The following is a 26369-nucleotide window of genomic DNA, read 5'->3' on the forward strand; positions in this document are numbered from 1 at the left end:
TTTCTCAATCCTTTTAGGGATTTACGGCCATTTTACTTGGACTCGAGCTATCGGGCTGGAGCTGGAAGAAGTGTCGAAATGATAAAGTCATGGTAGGCGATATATGTAAGGCCAACGAAGAGGCTCTAAAGCTAGCTGCCAAAACGACGGGAAAGAAGCCGGCCTTCGGGACAGGCCTCTTGACTTCTCCCTGGTTTATGTGGTCTTTCATGAACATTGCTCCCAAATTAGCTCCATTCCCATTGGAGGTAAATGTGTACAGTACTTGGATCTACATTGAAAACTTCTCACCATGTTTTTTTCTTCTTAGGCCTTCTTCAAATACCACTTTACAAAAGTCGGGGCCCAAACTCCGATCCATATCCAAGCTGCTCAAGAAAATGCATCCAAACTTAACGTACCCTTCACCCATATGACCAAGTTATGTAATGCAGTCGTAGCTCAACGAGCCAGTGTCAAAGCTTCGACATAACAAGAATCGTCTCAAATAAACCGTTATACTTCAGCGATCATTCAGTTTGAGGTCTCTGCTTTCACATGTTGGTGTGTCGACAAATGAATTTGACACTTTCACGAGGTCTTCTCGAGATGTCAAGGCTCCAAACCACCAGAGTCATCGAATCGACACAATTAGACCCGCTGAGATACTATAAGAATGATTTTGGTGTTGCTGCTATCAAGCTGGTTTATCACACTGTGTTTTGCCACATGCGATACCAAGGATTTCAAGAAGATTGGCTACGTGACCTCATGGTCAGTGGAACGTGGTGTATGCGCCTTTGATGTCTCGTCGATTGATGCCATTTCATATGTAAGGGCGTCTGGAAACCAAACAGTCACAAACGTGGTTGCTCAACCAACCTCTCGCTAGACCCACTTGATATATGCCTTTGATACCATTGACAACAAAACGATGGCACCAACATTCATATCTGATGCTGACAAGAATGTATTCTCGTCTGTTGTAGCTCTCAAATCCAAAAATCCAACCTTGAAGGTCATGGTGTCTATCGGAGGGTGGAATTTTAACAGTTGCGTAGTTTTGGTGTCCTAGCCTTGATGCATCGAGTACTCTGATTGATGTTGTTACTTGTCGTAGATCCAGGGAGTGGAACAGAAACCATGTTTTCGCAAATTGCGGCATCTTCTTCACTTCAAGGTGAATTCAATTCTGGAGCAGTGAAACTGCTGGGCCAGATACAGGCTGATGGTATTGATATTGACTGGGAGTACCCTGGAGATACAACAAGAGGTGGTTCGAGTGCTGATACGAAAGGTCTTAGCACTTGGATGTCGTCACTTGCTCAAACACTGGGCAGTCAACATGCACTTTCTATGACTTTGCCTGGAGCTACTCAGCGATTGGCAAGTTTTGATTTACAGTCTCTCAGTAACTCTGGTGAGTCCATTTTGATGCACGTTGTGTTCGCGACTGCATGGAAAACCCTGACGACTACTTGCCAAGCATGAAATCAACTCAACCCGCTTTCCACCATACTTCAGTATCCTGGTTCAACATCATGTCATACGACTATGCAGGCACATGGGATTGCTCCACAAATCTTGGAATCCAACCCCATGCTTCACTAGCCTCAATGAAGGAGACCATCACCACGTTGAAGCAATCTGTCTCTGATTTTTCGAAACTCGTGTTGGGAATCCCAGCGTATGGACGAACATATTCCTTGTCTTCTCCATCATGCAACACTCTTGGATGTGGGTGTAGTGGAGCTGGTAGAGCAGTTGGTCAAAACTGTGCTGCTGATGCAGCTGTTGCGAATTATCAGGACATTCAAATGGCAAGTTGAGGAGAGCTTATATTTGCATGATATTCATAGCATCATTCCATTTTTTCGTTTTCTGATTCTGTCTCGCACATCTCGAATCTCGTAGTTGATTGGTCAAGGAAACATTGAACAATCAAGAGCAGCAGTTAACGCTACTTCATACATTGTTTATAACGGTAACTCCAACTTGTTGAACTACGCTGCTTTGGAGGATGTTTCTGACATGATTGGATTTGCTCGTTTGGAGTGTCTTGGTGGTGTTATGGTAAAGTACTCTTAGATCCATACACTTGACAGCCTCGAGTTTTTTTTAGCTCACCAACTTTACTGTAGATTTGGAGTCTAGATGGCGATTCTGGCCACAAACTAGCTCAAGCTTGGAATGAGAAGGGTGGTGGTAGTGGTAATGGTGTATTGAGTACAGCCAACGAACATACTACTTTCTACCGCCACATTCTCGTACTGGTCTTGGCATGGTATTTTATCTTTACCTTCAATGCTGCTTGAAAACAGATACGAACACAGCGTGTTTTCTTTTTGTGTTTCTAAATATGTGTATATATGTGATGTCAGATTTATACGGGTTTTTTTTACAAATTTGATTGATTATTTCTCTACAAATCACTTTGCGAAATACGTTGGTGCTGCGAGGATGCGTCCTTCAAGACGACAACCACCGCAAACACAAGAGCAATAGCATGTGCAACAGCCATGAGTAAGAAAGGACCTGTAGAGCTCCATTCATCAAATAGCCAACCACCTATCTGTGTCGTAGCCAAGATCCCAAAAGCGCCAAAGAGACTAGAGAAACCTGCTACAGATCCTCGACTCTCTCTAGGCACATCATGCGATGATGTTGTCAGAGACAAACTCACTACAATCATGGCTATTTCTCCCAGCCCAATCAATATCACTACTGGATACAATATTGGTGATGTTGGATTATCCAGTATGGATAACAAGAAATATCCAAGGCCTGCTATAGTCAAGGATACCAGCGTCAAGTACGGTTTGTACACACGATCTACCAGATATCCTATCAGTGGAGCACCTAGTAAAGCTGCCATCTGAGCCATCCCGCTTAACGACGATGCAAGCACGTATGCAGCTCGACATGTCCCCTTTGGATCTAGTGGGTCAAATCCAGGACAAAGTCCCTCGGTTTCAAAATACTTGTTGATCCATAAAGAGAGGAAGAGCGTGATTATGATACTGTCTCCTCGAGCCAATGCACTACCTAAATACCCCAGCAATACAGAAGGTGATCGAGCCGCTAAAGCACCATCTATAAATATCTGGTATAAAGACTTTGGTTCTCGAACTGCGACAGGACAATCTTGTAGCATTCCAAGTATAGTTGATGCTTCAGGTAGTTGTAGTCGTGTCGGGGATGACAGGAGTGGTCGATGCTCACTGCCGTTAGGTTCATCCTCGTTTACAGATGATGGCACGATATGGTATGCGGGTGCAGTTCGTTTCATGCCAAAGAATAATAGTATGGCGAATAGGATTGAGAATCCTGCTAAACTTTCGTATACGACTATGAGGCCGGGAGCTGATGAAGTTGGGCTGTGAAACCATTCAGTGGAAATGATGCCTGGTAATCGAAGCATGACTAAAGCGCCAGTCACAGCTGTTTGGAAACCAAAAAGAAGGTGTTAGTGGTGGTTATGAAGGCTTCAATGAAAGCGCAGCGCTTGGACCTGACATGTTACTAGTAAGAGAAAAAATGGGTTTGATGATTACCTCCCAATCCAGAAGCCATCCCTATCACTCCAGCCATTCTTCCACGATGATCTTCAGTCCCATAGTCTGAAGGAGGACAAACGTGACTATGAGCGTCTGTCTTTTCAAAAGTCTGCAACATCCAACATACCAGATAAAACAGCCGTCAGCATGGCCGAAGCAGACGATCCACCAAAAGCGAACACCAAACGAGCTAGCAACAAATCTGGCAACAGTCTCCCCATCAACGGATACAGTGCCAGGCCCAAACCCATCAGAATGTATCCCACACTATACACGGTTCTCCTTCCAACAAAATCGGACACGATGCCCCATATAACTACTGCAAAGAGCGAAAACAGCTCATCGGCGAATGATCTAAAATATTACACATTTGAGCTCTCGAATTTGACAGATACGAGATGAACTCAAAACAGCTTACAATCCACCAGCAGAACGTCCAAGCACTTCTTTCGATAAATGAATGATGTCCGACAGCAAGAAGGACTGAGATCCATTCCTATACGATTGAAACGTTTACACCAAATGTTGAGACCAAGTCCTTACAAACCAAGCTCTTACAAGAAGACAAATAGCAAGATCGATACAAATGTAGCAGCCAAGAAGCTTCCGAAATTAACGGCCGAAACTCCTGGCTTCAAGTTCAGGCCTAGGAACTTGACATTGTCGAATTCAAACAATGGGTGTCCGTCAGGGAGTTCAAGTAGGCGAGTAACAGAAGTTCTGCCTACTACTGGGCACGCAGCAGCGGAATCTGGGCTCCTTGTTGGGCTCTGGCCTCGTTCCATGACTAGCACCTAGCTGTTTGGAGAAACTCTAAGTGTTTAGACGATGCGAGCTCAGTGAGCAAGTTTAAGACGTGCTGTTTCTCGCCGATCATCGCAACTATGTATCCTCAAAGAACAGTTTAGTACTCACGCGGTTCGCGTTCCAACATTCCTCTCTACTCATTTACCAAAGAAGAGCTTTTATATTTTCTCATTTCACGTACTAACATATAAGTTTTCAGGCCATATTACAGATGGGAAGGCAAAAACACTGATTTCGTCACACAACAAGGCGTGTTTCTTTATCGTGGCAAACTAACCATAGATGGATCCACGTTCATCTCGTGTAGATAACTGTCTACTGGATCAAAACTTTCGCCAGTTCCAAAAGCGTCAGAGGTACTATAAATAACAAAACGTATAAGCGAAGCTGTTCAAAATGAACCACAACACGGGAAATGTCAACTTACCCAGCCTCGCCTTCAGCATACGAAGAGTAACTAGTGGGGAGATCCAGTTGTGGTGCTGTGCTACTAATTACAGGCGTGTGCTGTACAGGCGTGACAGCTCGTTGTTGCACGGGCGTTGGTGCTCGTTGCTGTTGCTGAGCCTGTTGCTGTTGTGCCTGTTGATGTTGATATTGTTGTTGGGCCTGTTGTTGTTGATATTGTTGTTGCGCCTGCTGTTGCTGATACTGTTGTTGTAGTTGTTGTTGTTGTAAGGGAGTCACTGGTCGTTGCTGATTAGGAGTGACTGGTCGTTGTTGTTGCTGACTAGGAGTTACAGGTCGTTGTTGCTGTTGCATTTGCTGTGCATGCATTTGTTGCTGCATATCTGCCTGCTGCTGCTGCATTGGATTTCCCGGAGATACAGGTGTAGTAGGTCGTTGTTGATGATTGTATTGAGGCATAGATGTCGGAGTTGGGATTTGCAGATGCAAGTTATGGGGTGCACCTGATGTTACTGGTGAGCTAGGCTGCTGCAAAAATGGATTTACTTGTTGTTGAGGTTGCAAGAATCCAGCCTGATTGTTTTGCAAGTGTAGATTAGCCATAGCGGCTTGTTGTTGACGCAATCGTTCCAAGTTTGCAAGAGCATCCTGTTGTCGTTGCAAATCTTCGAGCTGTAATCTCATGGCGTATTTCTGGCGTTCTTCTTCCAAGCGTTGAGTATCAGGCATAGATGGAGCTGGCTGTGGTGGCTGTTGTTGATGATGATGGTGGTGTTGGTGTTGATGCGGGAGCGAAGCCATATAACTACCATCGTCAGTTCCCATAGTTCCATATTGCGATACGTCAGCAGTACTATATGATTGTGACGATACTCTTCTAGGCATATCAGACAGTGGCGGACCAGCCGTCACAGCTATCGGTGGAGTCTTCACCATGGTAGTTGCTGCAGATGCCGGGTTTCCTGCCGACGATGGCTCAGTAGTACAAACGAGAGGGAATGCACCCTGTTTACCAGTAACAGTATCAACTCCAAGACCCCACCCATCGTTGAACGACTTTATAAACATGATCTCGTGCCCTGGCACCAGTTCAAGCTCATCAATGGCAGCAGCAGTATAAGCGTGCAAGACTATAACAGACTTTTGATCGGGTGTACCAGGACGAGGCGATCCCGGAGATGATGCTTGTGGTGTGGATGGACGTCCATTATTATCTACTGGTGATCGACCAGATGGAGTATTTGGACGTTGTTGACCTGGAGTTCCAGGACGTTGTTGCTGAGGAGTTTGAGGCCTCATTCCTTGAGGTGGCCCTTGCATTTGCATCATCCCATTAGGTGCCCCTTGCATCTGCATCATTCCGTTCGGTGGTGCTTGCATTAGCATCATTCCGTTAGGCCCTTGCATTTGCATTCCTGGAGGTTGTTGCATACCCGGTCTCATAGCATTTTGAGGCGTTCTAGGCCTCATATCAGCTGGTCTACCGTTATTATTATACTGCTGACCATCTGGTGGCACAGCACCTGGATATGGTGGAGGCTGCTGCTGTTGATGTTTTTTGGGTGGTTCTGAATCCATTCCATACCCTCTGCGTTCACGCATATCAGGTTCATATGGGCCATGACGACGAGGCTTACTATTGAATCTACCACGCCAGTATTCCAACGTCATACGACCAGGTTGTCGTCCCTGAGTACTGAATTGTGACTGATCGTCCAATTCATGGTTTCCGTCCTTGCTCTTATCGTCGTCAACTTTACTTGCTGCATTACGTTGTTTTCTGCGTCTATAGTAAAACACGGCTCCGATTATAACGGCGAGAATTGCAACACCACCGCCTGCAGCACCTCCAATTATAGGAATCATTCCACTAATACCCTTGGATCCACCAATGTTGCCGTTTGTGGGTGACAAGGTTGGCACAGCTACAGGGTTTGAAGCAGCACTAGAAGCCAGGAAGGTGGTACAGCATGCGTTTCCAGTAGCGGTTGCACACTGTGTTTTTGCAGTGTATGCATCATGGTATCCACAGAATGATGCTTCAGTGTCTGTACCATTTATACAAACATTTTCATTCTTTAGTGTCAACGCATATGTGCGGTTGCCTAAGAAAGACATTGTATTAGAATCTATAGCTCTCTGCACTAACACGAATCCATAAACTCACAGTAATCGACATAAGTAGACAACAACTGTGTCCTTGCAGCCAACTGTGACGACGTGGCAGCCGTAACCGGACAAGCCGAAGGATCATTCAGTGCAGTCGACATGGCTTTACTAGCCAGCGTACACTTATCACTACACAAAACCGGTCCACCAGGCGGTGCAGCGACAGTGGTACTGAGATTCCCAGGCTGACAACCATTCTCCCACGAATCTCTCAATACAGTATAACACCAAAACGATAACTGGTATTGCAGATTTCCTATCGAGTTACGTATTGCGGCATACGTGCATCCGTCTACTTGGGCCAAGTTGTTGGCGTAATTGTCGAGGTTGCCAAAGTTTGTGGTGAAGAAGGACTGCGATATAGTGAAGGATGGGGTTAGAGATGATGCAAGGGTGTGAGTTCGGGTATACAATGAAGCATACGGCTACGGACAGCAGCGACCGAGGGGTTGGGAAGCTCTCCCACCCAACACCGCTTGGTCAAGCAAATGTTGCTGATGCCAAGATACAAGCAGCTCCCAGTCAACGGGGGCCTGCAATACTGAGATTGCAACTTACATTAAATGTAGTCAAAGATGTAAAGTACTTGGTATCCGTCTGCAATTGGTAGCCAGCATACGCTGCTCCACAGATACTAGAAGAATCAAGCGTAACACATGTAGCTGCATTCGCTACGGATGATAGACCCAGGCATCCGAGCAGGAATACTATGACGGCAACGCTAACCATTATCCGGTACTCTTAGCAAGTCTCCTACTTGGAAAACCACTTCCAAGTTTGTAACCTCCTTGGTTGGACGAAAGACGGAAAGAGTGTGGCGAAAAACGCCCAACAAAAGAACAGGGTGTGAAGAACAATATAAAGCGACGAAATGCGACATTTGGAAAGCATGGATGCTCATCTCTTTTGTTGGCCTGGGGTGCTTGTGAATGTTTCTTTTGATGCCATTCAGCAAAACTGCAGAAACTCAGAACACGCAAAGTACAACACATACAGCAAACTCAGGATGCCGTTAGCAGTTCCTATCCGTGATGCTAACAACTCTTTCTATATCCTCGTTTTCAATAACTACAAGGCATGAAGAACCTTCTTTGTTAATACTACTTTTTAACACGAGTAGACATAGCAATCACATCTCCACCCTTCAAATTATAAAATGCCAACTTGTTTCTACCAAGCAGGACATCTTTACCCCGCACAACCAACTTTTGCTTGGATGGTGCAATTGCTGTGATTCCTTTGATTTTCTCCATTAGTGCACTTGTGAGCATGTCAGATTTCAAATCTGGAATGGTGAATGATGGGCCTTCTTGTGGTTGAATCGTGATTTCGAATGCATCCTAGAGATTGAAGATAAGTGAGTGAAATGAAGTGAGGCACGAAAAAAATTTACAAGTCAATGACTTTCGAAACTATTGAACTCACTGGATGCTGCTGAATCCATTCGGCTTCAGGTAAGTAACCAGGAAGAGCACCACCAGGAACTGTAGGAGTAGCTGGTTCATCCATCTTCTGTCGTTTAGCATCGCTATCTGTTCTATCTTCAGGCACCTTTGTTATAGGTTTAACGGGGGGCATTGGTGGAATGGGACGTGCTAATATCGGTGGTAATGGAGGTGGCGGTAATGATGCTATTGGTGCTACAGGTCTTGGTAATGGAGGAATACCTGGTAGCGATGGAGGAGGAGGCATTGAAGCCATCGTTCCCGGTATTGGTAGTGGCGGAAGTCCTACGGGACGTGGCATTGGAGGCACGCCCATCGGCATTGGTGGCATACCTGGAATAAAGGGAGGGGGATTGAAGGATGGTGGTGGTTGACCGAATGATTGCTGTGGTGGTGGTTGATTATATGCAGGTGGTAGTTGTTGAGGCATGGCTGGTGGTGGCTGAAATGACGGTGGACCTGTAGGAGTAAATGATGGTGGTGGTGCTGTTGTAGTAGGTCCCGGGCCCATTTGAGGACCAATCTTGTTGGCCTCATCCCTACAAGCGTTGAAAGAATCAGTTTAATTCAAAAGGAAACGAGAAAGAACGAATGATAGAACATCGTTGCGCAAAAATGGGCACAAACTCTGTCCAGATACTCACATGAGCTGTTGTTGATATCTCTGTCTAGCTGCAATCTGCTCATCAACCGACTGTCCTGCTACAACAGCCATAGTTGCCGAAGGTATAGATCCAGAATGACCATCCCACACAATCCGTTCCTTTCCAGCAGCCTTTTCCCTCTCCTCAGCAATTCTACGCCCAACACTGGTTTCTTCTGATCCAAAGATATCAGTTCGATAATCTGACAATCGAGACAAGTTCTTGGCTACATCTACACCCATATTCAGGTTACTATCTCCCTGTTTAGCTTGAGCACGTTGTCTTTGCTCTCGCCATTTAGGATCTAACAGTTCGATACGGACGTGTTCATCCATTTCTGAAATGGGGATTGCTTGACCACAACGAGGACATGTTTGTGTTGGTTCTGATGATGCACCAGGTCTCGATGCAGCTGTAAAAAACAGATTGGTTATTTTGCAAAAAAAAAACTACACATACCGATAAGATGTCAAATGATTCGTACCTTTTGGAACATAGCCAGACACAACTTTGAGAGATCCTTCCGCTCTGATAGAAGGAGGTGCTACTGGCATACCAGGCAATGGGGGAGGAGGTGCACTAGAAGGTGGTGCCATGTTTGGTGGTGGGAAGCTGACTGGACCAGGTCGAGGTGGTAACGATACTTTATGGGCAGGTTCCTCGTCGACCTGATTATAAAAATGGAAGCATGAGCAATTTGCGAGAGGAAGCGAGAAAAAAATCATCCAAAGATCGGAAATAGTCGAACTTACATCCATCTCCATGTCGCCGCCGTCTTGGAATGTATCTTGATTCAATACCAAGTTGGTCTTGCGTTGTGCCAATGTCATGTTTTCCAGCTCAGTCAATGTCATTGGAGGAGGCAGATCCAGCATTTCGTCTGATTCAACAAATTCTATGGTATCGACCACGACGAAATCGTGCCAATCAATCATGGCGAATGCGACTAATTGACGGAATTGACGTTAGTTCCTACCAACGGAAGGCAGCAAAAAGAAGCAAATAAAAGTTTCCAAATGCTTACTTCTCTCTTGATCAGCTTCCTGTTCAGCCTTCTTCTTCTGTTCATCCATCCAAGAATTGAATTCAACCCTCTGAATAATCCTCTTTAGCACAACCGGCTTATTATCAAAATTCTGCTCCAGACCCGACAAGGTTTCTTTGGAAGGTAGCAGTACCTTGGCATATTGATCAACAAGTTTTATGAAATAAGGGAAGACGGAATGATTTGGTCTTAGGAAATCGAATTGGTAGTTTCGTTGTTCTCGTGATGCTAGTGAAGCCATGAATTGACGACCGTTACGAGCGACGAATTGTGCTGTTAGTTTTACAATGTCCCTACGACGAAAAGTGAATGGTTAGATCGATTGAGAATTCACTACTCACCCGGTCTGCGAATATCACGATGATACATACAAATCCTGAGTGGATATTGGTGGTGGATCAGCCATGAATTCAAACTTGGGAGGTTCAGGAGGAGGGGGTTTGACTTCTACAGGTACTATAGGTTTACGAGCTTCACCACCCTTTTCATCGTCTTTTCCTTCTGGCAGATCTAGAAAGGAGAGCCAAAGTTGAGTGGCTGGCCATCCAACGATTGATATAGACATGTCTTGGCTTACCTTTTTTTGTTTGGAATTCACGAATCTTGTGCTCATAGTACGCACGATATGGATCATTAGGATTCAAGAAAGAGAATTTGGGATTATGCTTTTCATTCTCACGAATACGTTCTTCAAAGCTAGGACCATTCTTTGCAAAGTATTCGGCAGCCTTGTCGGCAATTCCTATGTTTTTGATGTTTGATGAGTACGCAGCAAGATGGTTATAGTACAAGGGCATCAATCGGAATGAATAAATGTATAAACAGATTAAACATGTAGCCCATAATTCAGATTTTGCTTCTACTGAACTAGATGCAACATAAAAAGCAAGTAACGAGGCTTGCCTCTTATTTCAGGAGGAGGATAGATGACTCCTACAGCAAGCAAGATGTTGTTTCCATTGCCTGCATCATCCAGCATCTGTGCATCATGTCCATTCTCTTCGACCTCCATATTGTTGCTAGACGAAATGTAAGTTTTGGAGTTTGGTCAACGAATATTCCTGCAAATGTAGGCCTCAGGAACTTTCACTAGGCTAAAGCGAGAATCTAATCACGCGCGCTTCATTGTTTAGATTGAATCTATCGTTGTTCTTTTTGACGACTTGCGAGAAATCGCGAAGAAATTCCAACTTGTTTCAAGATCAACCGATTTTCAAGCACACGGGACCATCTTGACGTACCTTCATAGCTTAGGTCGGATTTGAATCGGATTATACGCGTAATTGACTAATGCCCCGTCATCTTATTCAAATTGCGCTTGACTGAGCTCTTGATTGCTGTCATTCACAGAGCACTAGTAGCCTGGCCAAGCTTTGCAACAAGGGATAACAATGGACGTGGACGGTGCAGGGTAATCTTTCAGTCTTCATTTAATTCGATTTTCTCTTCCTTTTTGAGCTAGATGAATTGTGCACAATGATTTACTGACAAACCCTCTCCTGTCATTCCTATCTTAGAAATTGGAGTACCATTGAATCTGATCCCGGGGTATTCTCGGAACTCATCGAGCAGTTTGGAGTCCACGGTGAGCTCCCAGTGCTGATCCCGATGTTGCTTCCATCAAACCAAATCCCATTCATCAACCAGCCTATCATTTCAATCATCATCACGTTCATTGGTCTCACAGATTCATCGTCGACCATTCCTAGGACTGGAATTTGAAGAAATATGGGATCTAGATACGCTAGCCCGTGAAGCGCCCTACGGCCTGATTTTCTTATTCAAGTACACACCGTCTGAACCTGCTGGCGTCGTGCAGCCTGAAGCTCCGGGCGTCTTCTTTGCCAAACAAGTCAGTGTTCAATTGCATTCAACCGTTCTGCCTTCTTTTTTTGGTCGTCGCTTGTAACTGACACTTCTTTCTCTCATCAGGTTATCAACAATGCCTGCGCCACACAAGCAATAATCTCAATCCTCCTAAACCGTAACGACGTGGATCCCGGCCCGTTGCTCACCGAATTCAAATCATTTGCCATGGAATTCCCATCGGACATGCGTGGCCTCGCACTCTCAAACTCGGACAACATTCGGACCATCCATAACTCGTTTGCCAAATCTGACCCCTTCGTGTCTGATAATGCTAAAGACGACGATGATGACAAGGAGGATGCGTTTCATTATGTTTCGTATTTGCCTATTAATGGGGCGCTGTATGAGCTTGATGGGTTGAGAGGTATGATAACGAGAGCAGTGGTTTATTCGTTGCAGAAGTGATTCTTCTTACAACTGGTCTGTTTGCTCTTTTTTCCCTAGAGGGTCCTATCAACCACGGGCAATGTAAAGAAGACGACTGGGTGAAAACTGTTAGGCCGGTAGTCGAAGCAAGAATGGCGCAATATGCTGGATCAGAGATTCGGTTCAACATGATTGCTGTAAGAGTCGTATGCAGCTCTCGAAATTCCAATTATATCCAAACGCTGACCAACGGCGTCTTTTTTGCCCCAGTTGGTAAAAAGCAAACTCGAAGTATGCAAGCAACGTGTTGTTCAACTCAAGGCCGAAATCGCTGCGTCTGGTGGTCCAAGGCAAGGAATGCTACAGTCTGAGCTGGAGTCTGTTAAAGAGCAAATGGTGTTTGAGGAGGAGAAGTGGACTAGATGGAGGAATGAGAATATGAGGTAGAGCAGAGATACCAAAGTTAGATTTTGCAGCCAAGGAAGAAATAATCCAATTCTCAATCAAACAATGCGTTCTTCTCGTAGGCGCAAACACAACTGGATCGGTTTCGCTATAGAAGTATTGAAACAAATGGCGACCAAAGGCAAGCTGAATGAAGGCATAACAAAGGGAAAAGACCTTGCCAAGAAGAGAGACGAATTAGTCAAGGCTCAAAATAAAACGGACGCTGCTTCCAAACAGTAAAAAATATGTAACAAGACGGACAATTCATTGTATACAGGTAAAGAATATAGTTTTTGGAGTGTAATTACATTGCGGGGGTGCGAAAAAAACCCATGATAGTGCAATCTCATTTGCTTTACGAAGGCAACGAAATATCAAACGCCTTCTTCATTTGTCGTGCAAAGTCCAACTGGCGTTCAGCATACACCTTCAAGTAAATCTCCATATCAGATTGGAACTGGCGGTCATACAGTTCATACTCGCCACGTATGGAATCAGTCAATCTCTTGAGTAATTCACGATGTGATGCTTCAACCTTCTTTGCCTATTAACAAAAATTTGGTCAGTTCTTTCTTAAGAAACAGCTGTCCGTGGAATCGTTAACAGAAAAAGGAGATAAACCGAAACGACACGAACCTCATTGAGCTCTTCAAGAGCAGCATCAACTTTATCTTGTCGAATCGATGATCCAGCCTTGAGTTTCTCCAAGGCTTGCACCTTCTTCGATGTTGATTTGCATGATTCGGTATATAGATTCAAGGCATTGATTCGGTTTTGTAGTGTTGACTAAAGGAACGATGGTGAGATTAGCAACCGCACAAACGCGGAATGCTCGAGTCAGGCAGCCCTACCTGAGCTGAGTCTGTTGAGCGTATACCATGAGTGATGGCATCATTGAATGTGTTTGCTGCGTATGTGGCCTGTAAAGAAGACGAGGAAGCTGTGAGCATCATTGGCCAACAAGTCACAACTACAAATGCCTTCGACGTGCCTGTTTAGTTCCAACGTCTTCAGATACTTGAAAGCACTTTGCCATCCTCCGCAGGACGCTAAAGAAACACCGTATCAAACGACGGATTATGCTTTTCAAAAACTCGTCATAATCCAAACATGTAGCTACCTTCCCAGTGGATCTCCACTTTCTCCAACGAGGCCAACCAATCGTTGACCAACTTCACCAGATGCTTTGGCTTGTTCTAGAATCCAACGGTTACCAAAAGAAGATCAATCAAGTTCCGGGCCAAAAAATCCTTGTCACAAGCATGTCGTACCTCTTTCAAATTTGACAATTTTGTCCCCGTTAGCCTTCAACATGTTGGTAATGTGTAATTCAACACCGGCAGTTTCAGATCTCGCGAATTCAAAGAATGGATCGTCTCTTGTAGTTGAAGTGATTGGTTTTCCAAAACGGAAGGTACTTGATGAACCCTTTTTCAGTGTGCTTGTTTGAGTAGGAACGTACTAACAGAGAGAGCATGTTAATCGTTGGTACCTGTATAGAATCTGACAATCTTCCATTACACGTACTTCAAACTGGGATTCAATAAACATCTGTAAACATTCTGCCGTTCGAAGTAGAGGATGTCTTGACACGCGGTCCAGGAATCTGTTTACGGTTTCAGCCATAAATGAACCATCTAGAGATCTTGGAGCGGGAGCGGGAACTATGACTTCTGGAAAGACGACTTGGAAGGCAGACGCCAAACGTTCGATTTCGGAATGTGATCGACTGAAATTGTAGCGATTTCTTTTGTAGGATGGTATGTTGGTCTATGGTAGAGATGGAAAGTGGAAAACATTAGGTACGATATGATTTAAATGGATGATTTAACCATCAAGGACACCAGCAAAGTACATACTGTTGCTGTGATCTGATACGTGACTTCCTTTGGCTGAACCGAGACGGTCGAGCAGTGCATAGACATTTCATAGGCAGGTGCCATGGCCAGTGAGGCCGTACTTGATGCTGCTGTGGCCATCTCTTACTGTTTTTGACAATATACACGTTTGTTGAGCACAACGATGAAGAATAAAGCATCACGCGTCAATCACGTCTAATTGAATTCGACTAATCATGAAATAGATAATAATAATAAATTAGTCCTGTCTAGGTAGACACTTCACTGCTTCACTCCTGGCTCATGCACCTCCTCTCTCCAAACATCCCACACAATCAATCATCTCACTGCGCTTGATGGAGAATATGGACGGCGAGGCTCAACAGCTACGAAAGCTGCAGCTGGAAGAATTCCGGCGCAAGAAACGAAAAGACGAAGAACAGTATACTTACATTGCCTTCCATCATTTGTTTACATTACGTGCTAATGCTGTCCCTTTCATACATTCAGATCAAAGCAGCTGGAAGCAGAGACATATGGTCCTCCATTCATAGTTGAAAGACCTAAAGATACTCCCAAAGCAATCCACATCATATTCGAAAAGGGTATGCAAACCCCCACAAACATCAACTGGGAATTTCCAAGATAGTTCCTGGCTGATCTGAACCTTGTGGTTTGAAACCCAGCTAACAGTTTCAATTCGCATACTCTAGATCTCGATCAAGAAGCCCCTCCTCCCACCAGAGAAGCAAGACAATCCATGTCCTCGACTCGTCGTCCTGCTTCACTCGCAAACACACAAAGATCCAAATCATTGGCTCCTTCAGATGCTGCAACCACCATCAAATCATTCAATGAACGAACAAGTGCTGCCTTATCTGCTTCCTCAGCAAAACCATCTACAGTCCCAAAGCCAAAACCTCAACTACAATCACAGGTCATATATGCTCCTTCAGCCAAAGCTGAGCAACATCAGTATATGAATGCAGAATCTATTGCTGCCAATCTACCTACTAAGGGACTGATTGGCGCTGCTATGCGTAACGCCATGATGCAGAGTAATGGTAGAGCTGTTGGTGGAATGGTTGGTGTAGCATCTGAACCACCTGCTATGATGGGTACGCCTGAGCGTCCCCCTATTATGGTTACCCCTGAACGATCAGTTATGATGCAGCAACAACAACGAGTCATGTCCAGTCCCGCTCGAGTATTGTCGAGTCCTGCACGAAGTCTAGGAAGTCCATTACGTGTGGCTGGTAGTGACAAACGTGGTGGCGTGTTTTCTTCTGGTACCGAGAGGTGAGTGATGAAGTCTCTAGGTCGAGTAGATCAGTTGATGCTGAATACCTTTTTTTTGTCTCTTGTAGATTGCCAATGACACCTTCACGACGTGCATTCGCCAAAACCTTTATTGGATCTCCAGCCATACGAACTCCCAAACAGCAGGCTATAGTTCCATCACCTGTCGCTCCTCCCAATATGTCCTCCCTCGATGATCATGTAGAGAAGAGAATGGATGTTGAGAAGAAGCTTGCTGATGAAGCTCAATTCTTGGCAGCACAAATTCGGTGAGTAGTTCCGCACATGCAGAGGAATGTTGGTATTCGGGAGCTGTGGTTGTTATTCATCACCGTGCATTTTATTGGTTTCTAGTGATTCACCTTGGGTCTTTTATATCAACCAACCTCTCTTGTTGCGCGTCGTCGACCCAGTTGGAGATGTTATAAAGGAAGAAATGGTTTCCTTTCCACCATTGGATTTGTTGTCTATGAAAGATGCTCAAGGTGTCGCAGAGGTGAAAGCCAGCATGAACCATTAATGTGTATGTCCTCCCCAATTCAACCTCACAAATACTTTGAATATGTTAGGCCGGAAATCATGACCTTGCTCGTGCAATATATAGAATAGTGGCTACAGTATGCAGTGTCCCAAGTGTGTACTATTCTCAAACTGGCCATGTATATATCAAAGACTCGACTGCATTGAAGGCTGGGTTGTGGTTGCGTTGGGCTAAAATGGAAGAAGACTTTGGCGATCATGCTGAGGCTCTGAAAGTCTATGAAGAAGCTGAGGCTGTGGGAGCCGAGGTAGGATTGGGATACTGCTGGACGCAAAACCTGCAAATGTCGGTTTACACCTTTGTTTTTCTTTTAGCCTGTTGACTTGATTAAGACAGAATTTAAACGCTTTTTGTCGAGGCTCTATGAAGATGTCACAGGTATGCGAGATGCTCCCTAGATTCTAATTAGACGGTATTATATCGGAATCGAATTTTTTGACACGCAATGCTCTAGGATCCAACCGAGAATCACGTCTTCCAACAGTCTCGTCGACTGCTTCGTCGCCATTGGTTGCACCTACATCGAGCATGCTCCTAGACCATGAAACCCCCACACCGACTTTCAATCGAACGTCAAATAATAGATGTGTAGCGCCATCACCAACAGATTCAGATACTACACCACCTCCTTCTTCTCGATACTTAACTAGTCATATGAACGATGAAGATGACGACGTCGCCATAATTCTAACACCGGCTCAAGGAAAAGGAAGAGTGACACCACATCCAGGTCGTCGTAGTAATGTAGTTAAAGAGATTGTTGGCATGTTGGGTGGCTTGAAGTTGGCATCCATGAACGATTCTCTCCAAGAAAGCAAGTCTCCTAGAACTCCCGGTGGTCGACGAATGTCTCTTGTTGAATTTGAGTTGGGATTGCGTGTTGCTAATCCTGTAGAACAGGTCGATAAAGATGATGGTGCGGCCGAGAATGGTGGTAGTAGTGAAATTGATGATAACATGGTGGAGGACAACATGATTGATGACAGGAGGGACGATGATGATGACAAGGTGGATAATTTCATGATGGAAAGCAACATAATGGAGGACGTAACAGCAAATGAGGACGGTGACGCTGAGGATGAAGATGACGATGCCATGGCCGATTCACCTACACCATTGCAAAAATTAAGACCAAAATCAACCGGTAAAGGCAAAGTAGTAGATAAACCACCACACGAAATAGTAATCAAAGAATCGGCAATCAAGATCGCATCACCACCAGCTCCTCCTACTGGCAAAAAAGCTAGTGCTATGCGACGTGAGAAACGTCAAACAGTACGATTCGAATCTCCAGCCCAAAAGGGTCAGCAATCTGCTTCTGCTCCCGATACACCAGGAGCTACTGTGACTGTTTTGACGCCAGTGAGGAGCAAACGCAAAGACCGTGAATGTGAGTAGTGGATTAAATCTCGCACTGTCCTAGTGTTTGGGATCGGCGTTTCGTTTTCTGATGCTGATTCTCCTTTGCAAAACATGTAGCACTTGGCCTTCCGCCACATGTCATCACACCAGTACGTAGGTCCATTAGGAATATGGAGGCTGATGAAGATTCTCCCATCATTGACGAAGATGGTGAGAATGAAGATCCAAATGCTGAAATCAAGAATCTGTTGGAACAGCATGGATTTGCGTTTGTGCCAAACAAGGTAACGTGCTTAGACACGACATAGCTTTGCATTTTTTTTTGAGCTGACATTTTCTTGTCAGGCTATTGATTTGTCGATTGTCAAGAATGAACGTTTCCCTGCTCACAAGGCACCAAAGAAAGAAGAAAGTAGTGCAGCTAGTACTCCTACCACTACTCTACACTCCTCACGCCGTAAAAGTACTGCAAGTGGACATTACTGACGAAATGATGTGTCGTGTTTTACGTGAAAGAAATGTAAAGAAATAATAAATCAAATGTATGATAGGTCTTTTGAGAACAAGAGATGTATATTAGCATTGAAGGAAATCAGTCGTTGCAAGTTTTGGTCGTTGGGAAGGCGGGTTTGAGAGAATCGCGTCGGATTCGAGGAACTGTGAAAGTCCTCTTTGCTTGTGGAAAATACTTGCTCTCCAGACTGAATACTATTCTTCACTGATTCCTTGTTTTGTCTTACTTTCTGAGGCTCGCGTCGTTGTTTACACCACCAATCGTCATACCACTCTGAGTTTAAACAACTTTGTACGGAAGGCGTTCATCACACTCAAACCAACGATGGCCAAAATATTCAAGCACACTTTGTATGGGACTTAATATGGGAGAGGGAGATTCTGGATGCTATGAAGTCAGCGAGACACTTTCTATCTCGGTATCAATACTCTTATGGCGAAAAGGGCAGGGCATTTGCAGAAAAGATACGAATTAAGATTGGGCGACTTCTGAGGATGTGCAGGCTACGCAAAGAATATGCAAGTGGTGGATTTATTAGTCTGAGAGATTTAGATGAAGAATTGGAATGCTCTGTGAAACAGGACTACATACATGGCGTCTATCGCCTGATACTCCCTGATTACGGTATAACATACGATCTTCATATACATGATGCTATGCTGTTGTTTGAAAGGGATTGGTTACTGCAGGATACACGATGTTGTACAGTAATTCGCAAGATCAAAACACTTGGTCTCCAATATCAGACAAGGCTGTCAGTAACGGCAAATGGCCTTATGTATCACGAGAATCTAACCGGGAACTACAACTAGCATCCGATACGATACTAGAAGTTACAAAGGATTATAAGGAGTTTTCAGAGTATTTGCCAAACCGAATCATTGAAGCTGAAATCAGACTCGAAGTGTCGCGACAGGTGTATGACCGAGAAGACGACATCATTTACATGCTGAATAAGGCAGACACCAGATATGGCCAAGGACTCATGAACACGTTGGTTCTAACAGGCGGAAGTGGTGCCATGATCACCGATATAACAGAAATTGCAGCAGCCGACCACGGCTCTTGGAGGAAAAAGGTCAGACACGTTAATAGAGTAGGCTCTGGTGACGTGCTTACGGCTATCTCGTATGGGATCGTGGAGGTTTACGTCAGGGGTCAAGTGGTTGAAGAAACGGTGCTTGCCCAGAGCTCAATAGCTAGAGTACAAATATCATCAGTCCTTTTGCAGATACTTGGATATCTTGTCCCAGCATTGGTTAAACAGGACGATGGCGGTGAGAGAATCGAAACCGTTACGTAGGCTGATGATCTGGCACGGTTACGGAACGTTTAAATTGACGCCAAACGACACCATAAAATATCTAGTCTAGTAGTCTGGTAATTTCGAGTAATCCCATAGCTGCCTTATTATCATACATAATTCACACATGTCGACAATGTTGATTATTGAAATGCTCAAGTACGTTCCGCTCGACATGAATTACGCGTTTTTCCACGTTTTCTTCAAGCTTTCAACGCATAGAACTACGTGAACCTGCGTAGTCAAGCCAAGAACCGAACGTCACTTGATGCTGGTTGTTCGATTTTCGGCCATTCTCCTCACCAGCCATTCCATTTGGGTGTGGATTTTCTTCATTGAGTAGACTGCCAAAGTGATTATGTATGGGACCAGCTATAGAGATGGTAAGTCTTGACCTTCCAATAGTGTTTCAAACCTCTTCATGCAATGCGAAATTGGAATGTGTTTTTTGTCGGAGTTGCTGAGTTGAAGAAGACCCATTACCCACGGAAAAGGGGATAGAAGATGATGGATTCATGCTATTCGATGCATCCCGCCTACTTCGATCTTATCCATTTTTAAGTGCATCTAATCACGAGCCATCAATTTTTCTTAGAATTGTTCACGATAGAGGAGGCAGATGCCCCTCATCTAGGAGGAATCAGTAGGCTCAGAGAAGACTCTTCCAGCTCTAATTCTTCGGCCCGACGCTCAAACACACCAAACAACTCTCATGTCTCCTTCTTTCCAAGTGAATCACCATATTCCTTCAGCTTCACTTCTCAGAGTGACGCCAAATCTGAGTCTAGAAGGGGCCTGCTATACAAGTCTCTGGACTTTGTAAAAAATAGGAATGTCGCGTCGAAAGTGGGCACGATAGTGACGAATGGATTGGATGAAGAGGAGGAGAGACTCTCAACACCCCCCTTAAGGTCAGCATCTTCACCTAATCTATCGAATCTGGGCAAGCAAATTGCTGCGGGTGGATTAGGATTAGTACCGCGATCATTAATGGGTGGATCTTCTCGGTCACCCTATAGTCCAGCTCAAGCGTCACCTCTCTCGGCAGCCTTTTCACCTATACCATTGATACCATCAATACCAGAAAACATACCACATCCAATAGCTGTACCATTAATAGCACCATTGTCCATCAGCACTGTACGTAAAAATGACTACTCGGCCATGCTTCCGCCCTCTCTACCCTCTGCACCTGTAATGAGAGCACGATCTCTCCATTCGCCAACTAGATTCCTACCGCCGAATAAAGCCATGATGACGACAAACGCTGATATGAAAGTCTTGACTGCCAACGATCAAGCGTTATTTATATTTGCAACGCCACAACGAGAATTGATTGGCGCCAGTATACTCAATTTATTGGTGCCGTCGTATCGAGAAAAGTATCAAAAATACTTTAGGCAAGATCCACAAAAGAAGGATGTTGTTCTTGTCTGTGGCAAAGTTGTGAGTCTTCAATGTCTGATGTTTCTAGTGCTTCAATCGTTGGCTTTGACACTATTGTTGCTTTGAAACAGATTCGAGTACTGAAAAAGGATGGTACTCAAGTCCCGACCTCACTATGGCTGAAGCGGACATTGGATGACAAGGGTGGATCCATCTTTATATGGGTGTTGGAAGCCATCAAGGAGACTACAGTCGCCGTCATCGTTTCTGCGATGGTAGGTGTGCTTCAACGTTTCCTTTCGGCCGTTGCTCATCTCCTTTTCCATTGGTAGACTTGTGAGCTTGTAGAAGTTCGAGGTCCTTTCGAAGAGTTATTTGGATGGGAACCACAAGAGGTCTATGATCTGAAAATCACGGATTTGATACCCGCCATTGACAATGGAAATTCCCATGTAAAGGACTTTGAAGTCATAAACGAACACAAATTCTTTGGAGCGAGGTCACGGCGCGGTGCAGTCGTACCCATTATTGCCAAATACTTTGGTAATGCCGAAGATAATCCATTATCTTTGGGTCGTCAACCTGGCCATGTGCATATCCAAATAACATCAATGCCCAATATTGCTGGAGTCTTGACCTGTGACTCAAAAGGAAATGTGCAGTCATGTAACAGTGTGTTTGCAAAGTATTTATTTGGACTGGGTTCCAAGCATTTAGAAGGGAAGGTCATCACTGAGGTAACGAGTCTTCTGAAATGGCGAAACCAGTTTACACGGTACAAATTCTCACCTTTCACTCCTCTCAAAAGGTCATTCCACAGTTCTGGCAACTAGTAGAAACCTTTGAAGATGGAAGGTCTGAAAAGATAATATCAGCACGGGAGGCTAGAAGAGTCGCTGCTGCCGGTGGATCACCATTACTCGGGGCCATCGAGTCTGAGCGTCCTGCCGAAGCTCACTTTACTGTAGGATCGCCTGTAGTCAACGTCTTTAGGGGCTCGCCACCCAGTAATGGAGGGATGTCAGGCCGAAATATACCGCCTAGTAATAGTAGTACGGGCATAGTAGCCATACATCGGGATGGATCCACGATTAACGTTGACGTTCAGGTCCGAGCAGTTAATTCTCATCTAGACACCGTGTATGCGTTATGGATCACATATGATCGATCCTTTGGTGTGCCTAAAAGTAAACAAAATCTGCATCCCTCAGCACCATCGAGTATATCTGCAAGCCCGAATCTCGCACCATCTGATGTTCCCTCCACTAGTAGTAGTGAGAAGGACCGTGATCGAGCTATTGATGAAGCTGCTCTTAGACTTGCTGGCCTTATGGATGAATCCGTCGCTGAAACGAGGACATCGCCTAAACAGGTCAAAATGCCTAGTCCCGTCTTCGCATCCGCCACCAGTACCAGTATTGATGATTATGAGATACTGGATTCATTAGGAGATGGGGCTTATGGCTACGTGCGGTTAGCTGTAAAAAAGAATGATCCTAAAAAGGTACGAGGATTTACTAAGAAGACGAGGAACTCCTCTACAATTCGTCTGTTTTGAACCGATATCTTACTTGCTTTATACATCACTAGACCAAAGTAGTGGTCAAATATATCGTCAAATCTCGTATCTTGGTCGATTGTTGGACGAGAGACAAGGAACTGGGACTAGTACCACTGGAAGTCCACATACTGCACTATCTCACATCTATCCGTCATCCAAACGTTGTACACATGATTGAACACTTTGAAGATCCAGACTTTTGTTATATCGTCATGTCTCTACATGGCTTCGGAATGGATTTGTTCGACTATATAGAACTAAACCAGACTCTACCAGAAGAGGAAATCCGATCCATATTTTATCAGACAGTGCTGGGTATACGGCATCTTCATCGGAATGGAATTGTGCATCGAGATATTAAAGATGAGAATCTCATTCTGGATGAAGAGTTGAGAGTGCAATTAATAGATTTTGGGTCGTCTGCTTATATCAAGGATGGCAAAAAGTTTGATACTTTTTGTGGGACATTGGATTATGCTGCACCTGAAGTCCTGACTGGGCACAAGTATACCGGCCCTCCACAGGTGAGTGCTTTGAGATTGGCACCTGGCTGTTTTCTCAGAACTGCCTGTTGACAGACCTGGTAAACTTAGGACTGCTGGGCTTTAGGAATTCTCCTCTACACTCTAACATACAAGGAAAACCCCTTTTATAACATTGATGAAATCATTAGTCGGGAATTGAGAGTGCCCTTTGTCATGTCAGAAGGTATGCGCATGGGCTTTGGTGCCAATTTGCGTTTCGTGATGGAGACTTTTTATCATCATTTTCACAAACATATCAACTGATTCTTCGCTTCGCTCATTAGACTCGATCGACCTCATACGGTTTATACTGGATCGAGACGTCAAGGCTCGGCCCACCATAGACGAAATTGAGCAGCATAGATGGTTTGACAACATCAGAGCAAAATACAACACCGAGGCATAGATCACACAACGAGAAGCCTCTTATGCACATTAAACATTTGCCTCTCTTTTTCTTTTCTACTGAAAGGACCTCACAGAACCCCATATAGCACTTCGAAGTCAATAATTCGTTACCATAACAAGTACAAATAAACACAGCATCCACCACCTGCCAAAACGAACGGCCGCCGCATCTTTGACGCTATATTCATGAACGTTTTCGTCGTCTTTGAACTTTGGTAGACGCGGCTTACGGAAGATGGTTTGCACGTGTCATTTTTCCTGTATTGACAATCGATGATGACGGTGAGCATAGATACCGCGACAAAACAATATATCTTTATAGAGAAAATGCCGTGAAAATCGTGCCGCATGTACGGTCTTTGACGAGTGCATATCCACGACGCTGCGCCGATTTAACACCTCAAATTAACAACAGACTGCATTTTACTCTCAAGTAGGCACCATCGACGTATCTGGCTATCGTTGCACCTTGCATTAACACCAGTATGGACTTGCGATGGTTGCTCAACCCAGAAGTAGAGCCAATCGATGATAAACTGCTGGTTAAAACGAAGTCTGGATCATCATCAGGACCGTTCGAACTTCCAAGAATACTCCACAATTCCTCGTTACCTTCTATGAAACTCGCACCACTACCGAGACTACTAGACTGTCAAGTCCGTATCCCACCATCACGTCCAATCGTCTTGTCCGAATATCACATCGATGTAGCGATGCATAATCCTCCAATCTCTTCGTCAGCAACTCCTCCAACGTATTTCTCACGATATGTCGACACATCCTTCCACCGCGGAGGGTCGCCCATGCGCCAGGGCAACACTATCGAGCCTCCAAAGGGCCCACAGCCGTGTACGCAGCAGGACATAGGTCATAGCAGTTTACCGCTCCACGAACGATATTTTAGAACCCATGCAAGCCTTTATGGTGATTTACTGCCACCGCTACATCCACAACCGTATTCGCAACCACCACCCAGCGTGTCGCGTCACACAAGTGTATTTCCGATGTCTGGCCACAGGGTATCTTATCAGACATCAGATACCAACAGCGCCTCAGATGATGATTATCAGTCAGCCAATCATCCTCCAAATAATGCGTACGCAGGACATTATCCTCCCACGTTTTCCAATCATGGTATACCGCTTGCGCTCCCACAGCACACGCCTCCAAACTCGATATTGTTGGAAGTGCCGAATTCTGAGAGGTACATTTTTGTGATTGCGGTGGACTGTCGATTGACCGGAATGCAAATCGGCTTGTTGGAGGAACTGACTTTGCGCGTTAATAGGAGGATACGAGTCGCAAAGGCTTGTATTCATTGTCGCATTAAGAAACTAAAGTATGTGGAGTTGGCGCAGTTGTTGTCTGGATTGTTTGGAATAATGTGGTTGTGAGAGATGACTGAACTGCTATTGCTTTGTTAGATGTAACGGAGAGCTGCCCTGCTTCGCGTGAGTTGCAGCATTGGTGAATTGGTGGAAAAGAAGCCAGCTGCTAGTATCAGTAACGCAGCAATGCATACTAGGCTTGTGATTTTGTTGACCACATCAAAACCTCACTTCGCTCTCTGGTTCTTAGATGTAGGCGGGCCACTGCCTCATGTGAATACTCTGCTGATCCGCATCGTAAACGTGGGAGAAAGCCAATAATGAGGGAGACACCAACAGAATAAGGCAAAGGGAGTTGGTTTGTCATTTACGTCTGGTTTGGCTAAATCGATGTCGCTCAAACGGCCACGTTGATGTATCTATCGATTGTATAAAATTTGCTGCAATAAAATTGGTAAAAAAAGTATAGCGTGAAGAAAGAGATGGATATGCTTTCAATTCGGCAGACAGATTATAACACCATTGAAAGGGTTGTTTGTGAGAAGACTTGGAATTTGACATGAGATGACCATTGCGAGCTGTTGAGGCGGAATCTTACGAGGAAATAGTGTCTCTGTTTCTCAATACCGCCACGAAGCAAAATTTTCGACACAATATCGAAATGATGTGTTTGCCGTTAGCCTGAATTTGATCCAAATCTTGGCGATTATCTTATGCTATTCGAGTGTTCTTCACTGGCGGAATTACTGACAGAAAGTCGAGAGAGTACTCCAAGCATGCATCTCCAAGCATGCATGAACTAAGTGATGTAGTGATTTTCCTATACTGCAAAGTCTGTGATAAGAGGTACAACATTTGGCACGTGGTTGTCTTTTCTTTGCCAATATTGAGTTCATGTAGATTTTGTAGATGGATTCAGATGAGTTTTGAATCGGACTATTAGTAAAACGCAAATCTGAAAAACAAACTGAGCCGGTTACGTTGTAGTGGCGAGTATTTACTAAACCTCCCAACTCATCCTACTCATGTCAGGTGTTAAGTGAGATTCATGCAAATTGATTGCATTCAGCTGTAAAGGTGTTATGACGGTGGTGCTATTTTGAATTGCGGCAATGAGCTTTCCGTCTGGGCAGTAAATTTCGTGGAATTGATGGGATTTGGGTGAGAAAGGCATATAAATGCACCTGTCAAATTGTTTTTTCGTTTGTAGAAGATTTGCAGTCTGACTTGTGCTGTTGTTTCTTGGCTGGGTTGCTGGGAAATGGAGAGTTGACTTTCAGAATAAGTTGGAGTTGGATTTAGACAATGAAAACGCAAATCAAGAGAACCACCATTTAAGAAGCTGTAACACCTGAATTAGCATAGTTGGACCTTGGAGCCGATGGCTGCTGAATTTTGGACTCCATTTAGTTGAGTTTCAGCTAATACACGCGTCCGCGGGACCACCAATTACAACGGTCCCAACAGGAATAATAAACCACCAGCATGTCAACATCCCCATCGTCTTTGTCAAAAATTAGTCACCAAAATGACGTGTGTTTTTCCTTCATCACGAATGTTCAAACGAAG

General features: G+C 44.6%; 8 protein-coding genes across 8 annotated transcripts; 4 read left to right on the plus strand and 4 right to left on the minus strand.

The window, feature by feature from the left end:
* Window positions 1-913: 913 nt before the first annotated feature.
* On the plus strand, window positions 914-2294 carry SmJEL517_g02059 (uncharacterized protein; the record flags this gene model as incomplete). Its single annotated transcript, XM_031167987.1, has 5 exons — window positions 914-1031; window positions 1100-1399; window positions 1504-1772; window positions 1894-2052; window positions 2121-2294. 5 exons carry the CDS (start codon window positions 914-916, stop codon window positions 2292-2294), a joined length of 1020 nt encoding a protein of 339 aa, XP_031025938.1.
* A 107-nt stretch (window positions 2295-2401) lies between these two features.
* SmJEL517_g02060 (uncharacterized protein) lies at window positions 2402-4321 on the minus strand (the record flags this gene model as incomplete). The annotated part of the gene is made up of 5 exons (XM_031167988.1): window positions 2402-3420; window positions 3534-3599; window positions 3664-3890; window positions 3955-4032; window positions 4095-4321. The coding sequence occupies 5 exons, from the start codon at window positions 4319-4321 to the stop codon at window positions 2402-2404; spliced, it is 1617 nt and encodes a 538-aa protein (XP_031026022.1).
* A 281-nt stretch (window positions 4322-4602) lies between these two features.
* SmJEL517_g02061 (uncharacterized protein) lies at window positions 4603-7649 on the minus strand (the record flags this gene model as incomplete). The annotated part of the gene is made up of 4 exons (XM_031167989.1): window positions 4603-4702; window positions 4771-6856; window positions 6919-7345; window positions 7479-7649. 4 exons carry the CDS (start codon window positions 7647-7649, stop codon window positions 4603-4605), a joined length of 2784 nt encoding a protein of 927 aa, XP_031026021.1.
* Window positions 7650-8020: 371 nt separating this feature from the next.
* SmJEL517_g02062 (uncharacterized protein) lies at window positions 8021-11066 on the minus strand (the record flags this gene model as incomplete). The annotated part of the gene is made up of 9 exons (XM_031167990.1): window positions 8021-8260; window positions 8346-8904; window positions 9010-9421; window positions 9494-9677; window positions 9762-9955; window positions 10034-10347; window positions 10426-10564; window positions 10632-10796; window positions 10949-11066. The coding sequence occupies 9 exons, from the start codon at window positions 11064-11066 to the stop codon at window positions 8021-8023; spliced, it is 2325 nt and encodes a 774-aa protein (XP_031026016.1).
* Window positions 11067-11445: 379 nt separating this feature from the next.
* Window positions 11446-12976, plus strand: SmJEL517_g02063 (uncharacterized protein; the record flags this gene model as incomplete). Its single annotated transcript, XM_031167991.1, has 7 exons — window positions 11446-11465; window positions 11572-11639; window positions 11764-11906; window positions 11987-12287; window positions 12368-12486; window positions 12560-12732; window positions 12817-12976. The coding sequence occupies 7 exons, from the start codon at window positions 11446-11448 to the stop codon at window positions 12974-12976; spliced, it is 984 nt and encodes a 327-aa protein (XP_031026015.1).
* Window positions 12977-13091: 115 nt separating this feature from the next.
* Window positions 13092-14715, minus strand: SmJEL517_g02064 (uncharacterized protein; the record flags this gene model as incomplete). The annotated part of the gene is made up of 8 exons (XM_031167992.1): window positions 13092-13280; window positions 13373-13522; window positions 13588-13656; window positions 13743-13785; window positions 13857-13932; window positions 14008-14197; window positions 14264-14506; window positions 14596-14715. 8 exons carry the CDS (start codon window positions 14713-14715, stop codon window positions 13092-13094), a joined length of 1080 nt encoding a protein of 359 aa, XP_031026024.1.
* A 224-nt stretch (window positions 14716-14939) lies between these two features.
* Window positions 14940-18262, plus strand: SmJEL517_g02065 (uncharacterized protein; the record flags this gene model as incomplete). Its single annotated transcript, XM_031167993.1, has 10 exons — window positions 14940-15016; window positions 15085-15179; window positions 15288-15873; window positions 15942-16142; window positions 16228-16369; window positions 16443-16661; window positions 16729-16792; window positions 16869-17804; window positions 17894-18060; window positions 18122-18262. 10 exons carry the CDS (start codon window positions 14940-14942, stop codon window positions 18260-18262), a joined length of 2628 nt encoding a protein of 875 aa, XP_031026018.1.
* Window positions 18263-18987: 725 nt separating this feature from the next.
* On the plus strand, window positions 18988-23470 carry SmJEL517_g02066 (uncharacterized protein; the record flags this gene model as incomplete). Its single annotated transcript, XM_031167994.1, has 8 exons — window positions 18988-19567; window positions 20189-21039; window positions 21111-21254; window positions 21312-21716; window positions 21788-22483; window positions 22570-23064; window positions 23134-23248; window positions 23349-23470. 8 exons carry the CDS (start codon window positions 18988-18990, stop codon window positions 23468-23470), a joined length of 3408 nt encoding a protein of 1135 aa, XP_031026023.1.
* Window positions 23471-26369: the final 2899 nt, after the last annotated feature.

This window comes from Synchytrium microbalum (assembly GCF_006535985.1).
Source record: "Synchytrium microbalum strain JEL517 chromosome Unknown SmJEL517_scf0008, whole genome shotgun sequence".
In the NCBI taxonomy this organism is placed as follows: Eukaryota; Fungi; Chytridiomycota; class Chytridiomycetes; order Synchytriales; family Synchytriaceae; genus Synchytrium; species Synchytrium microbalum.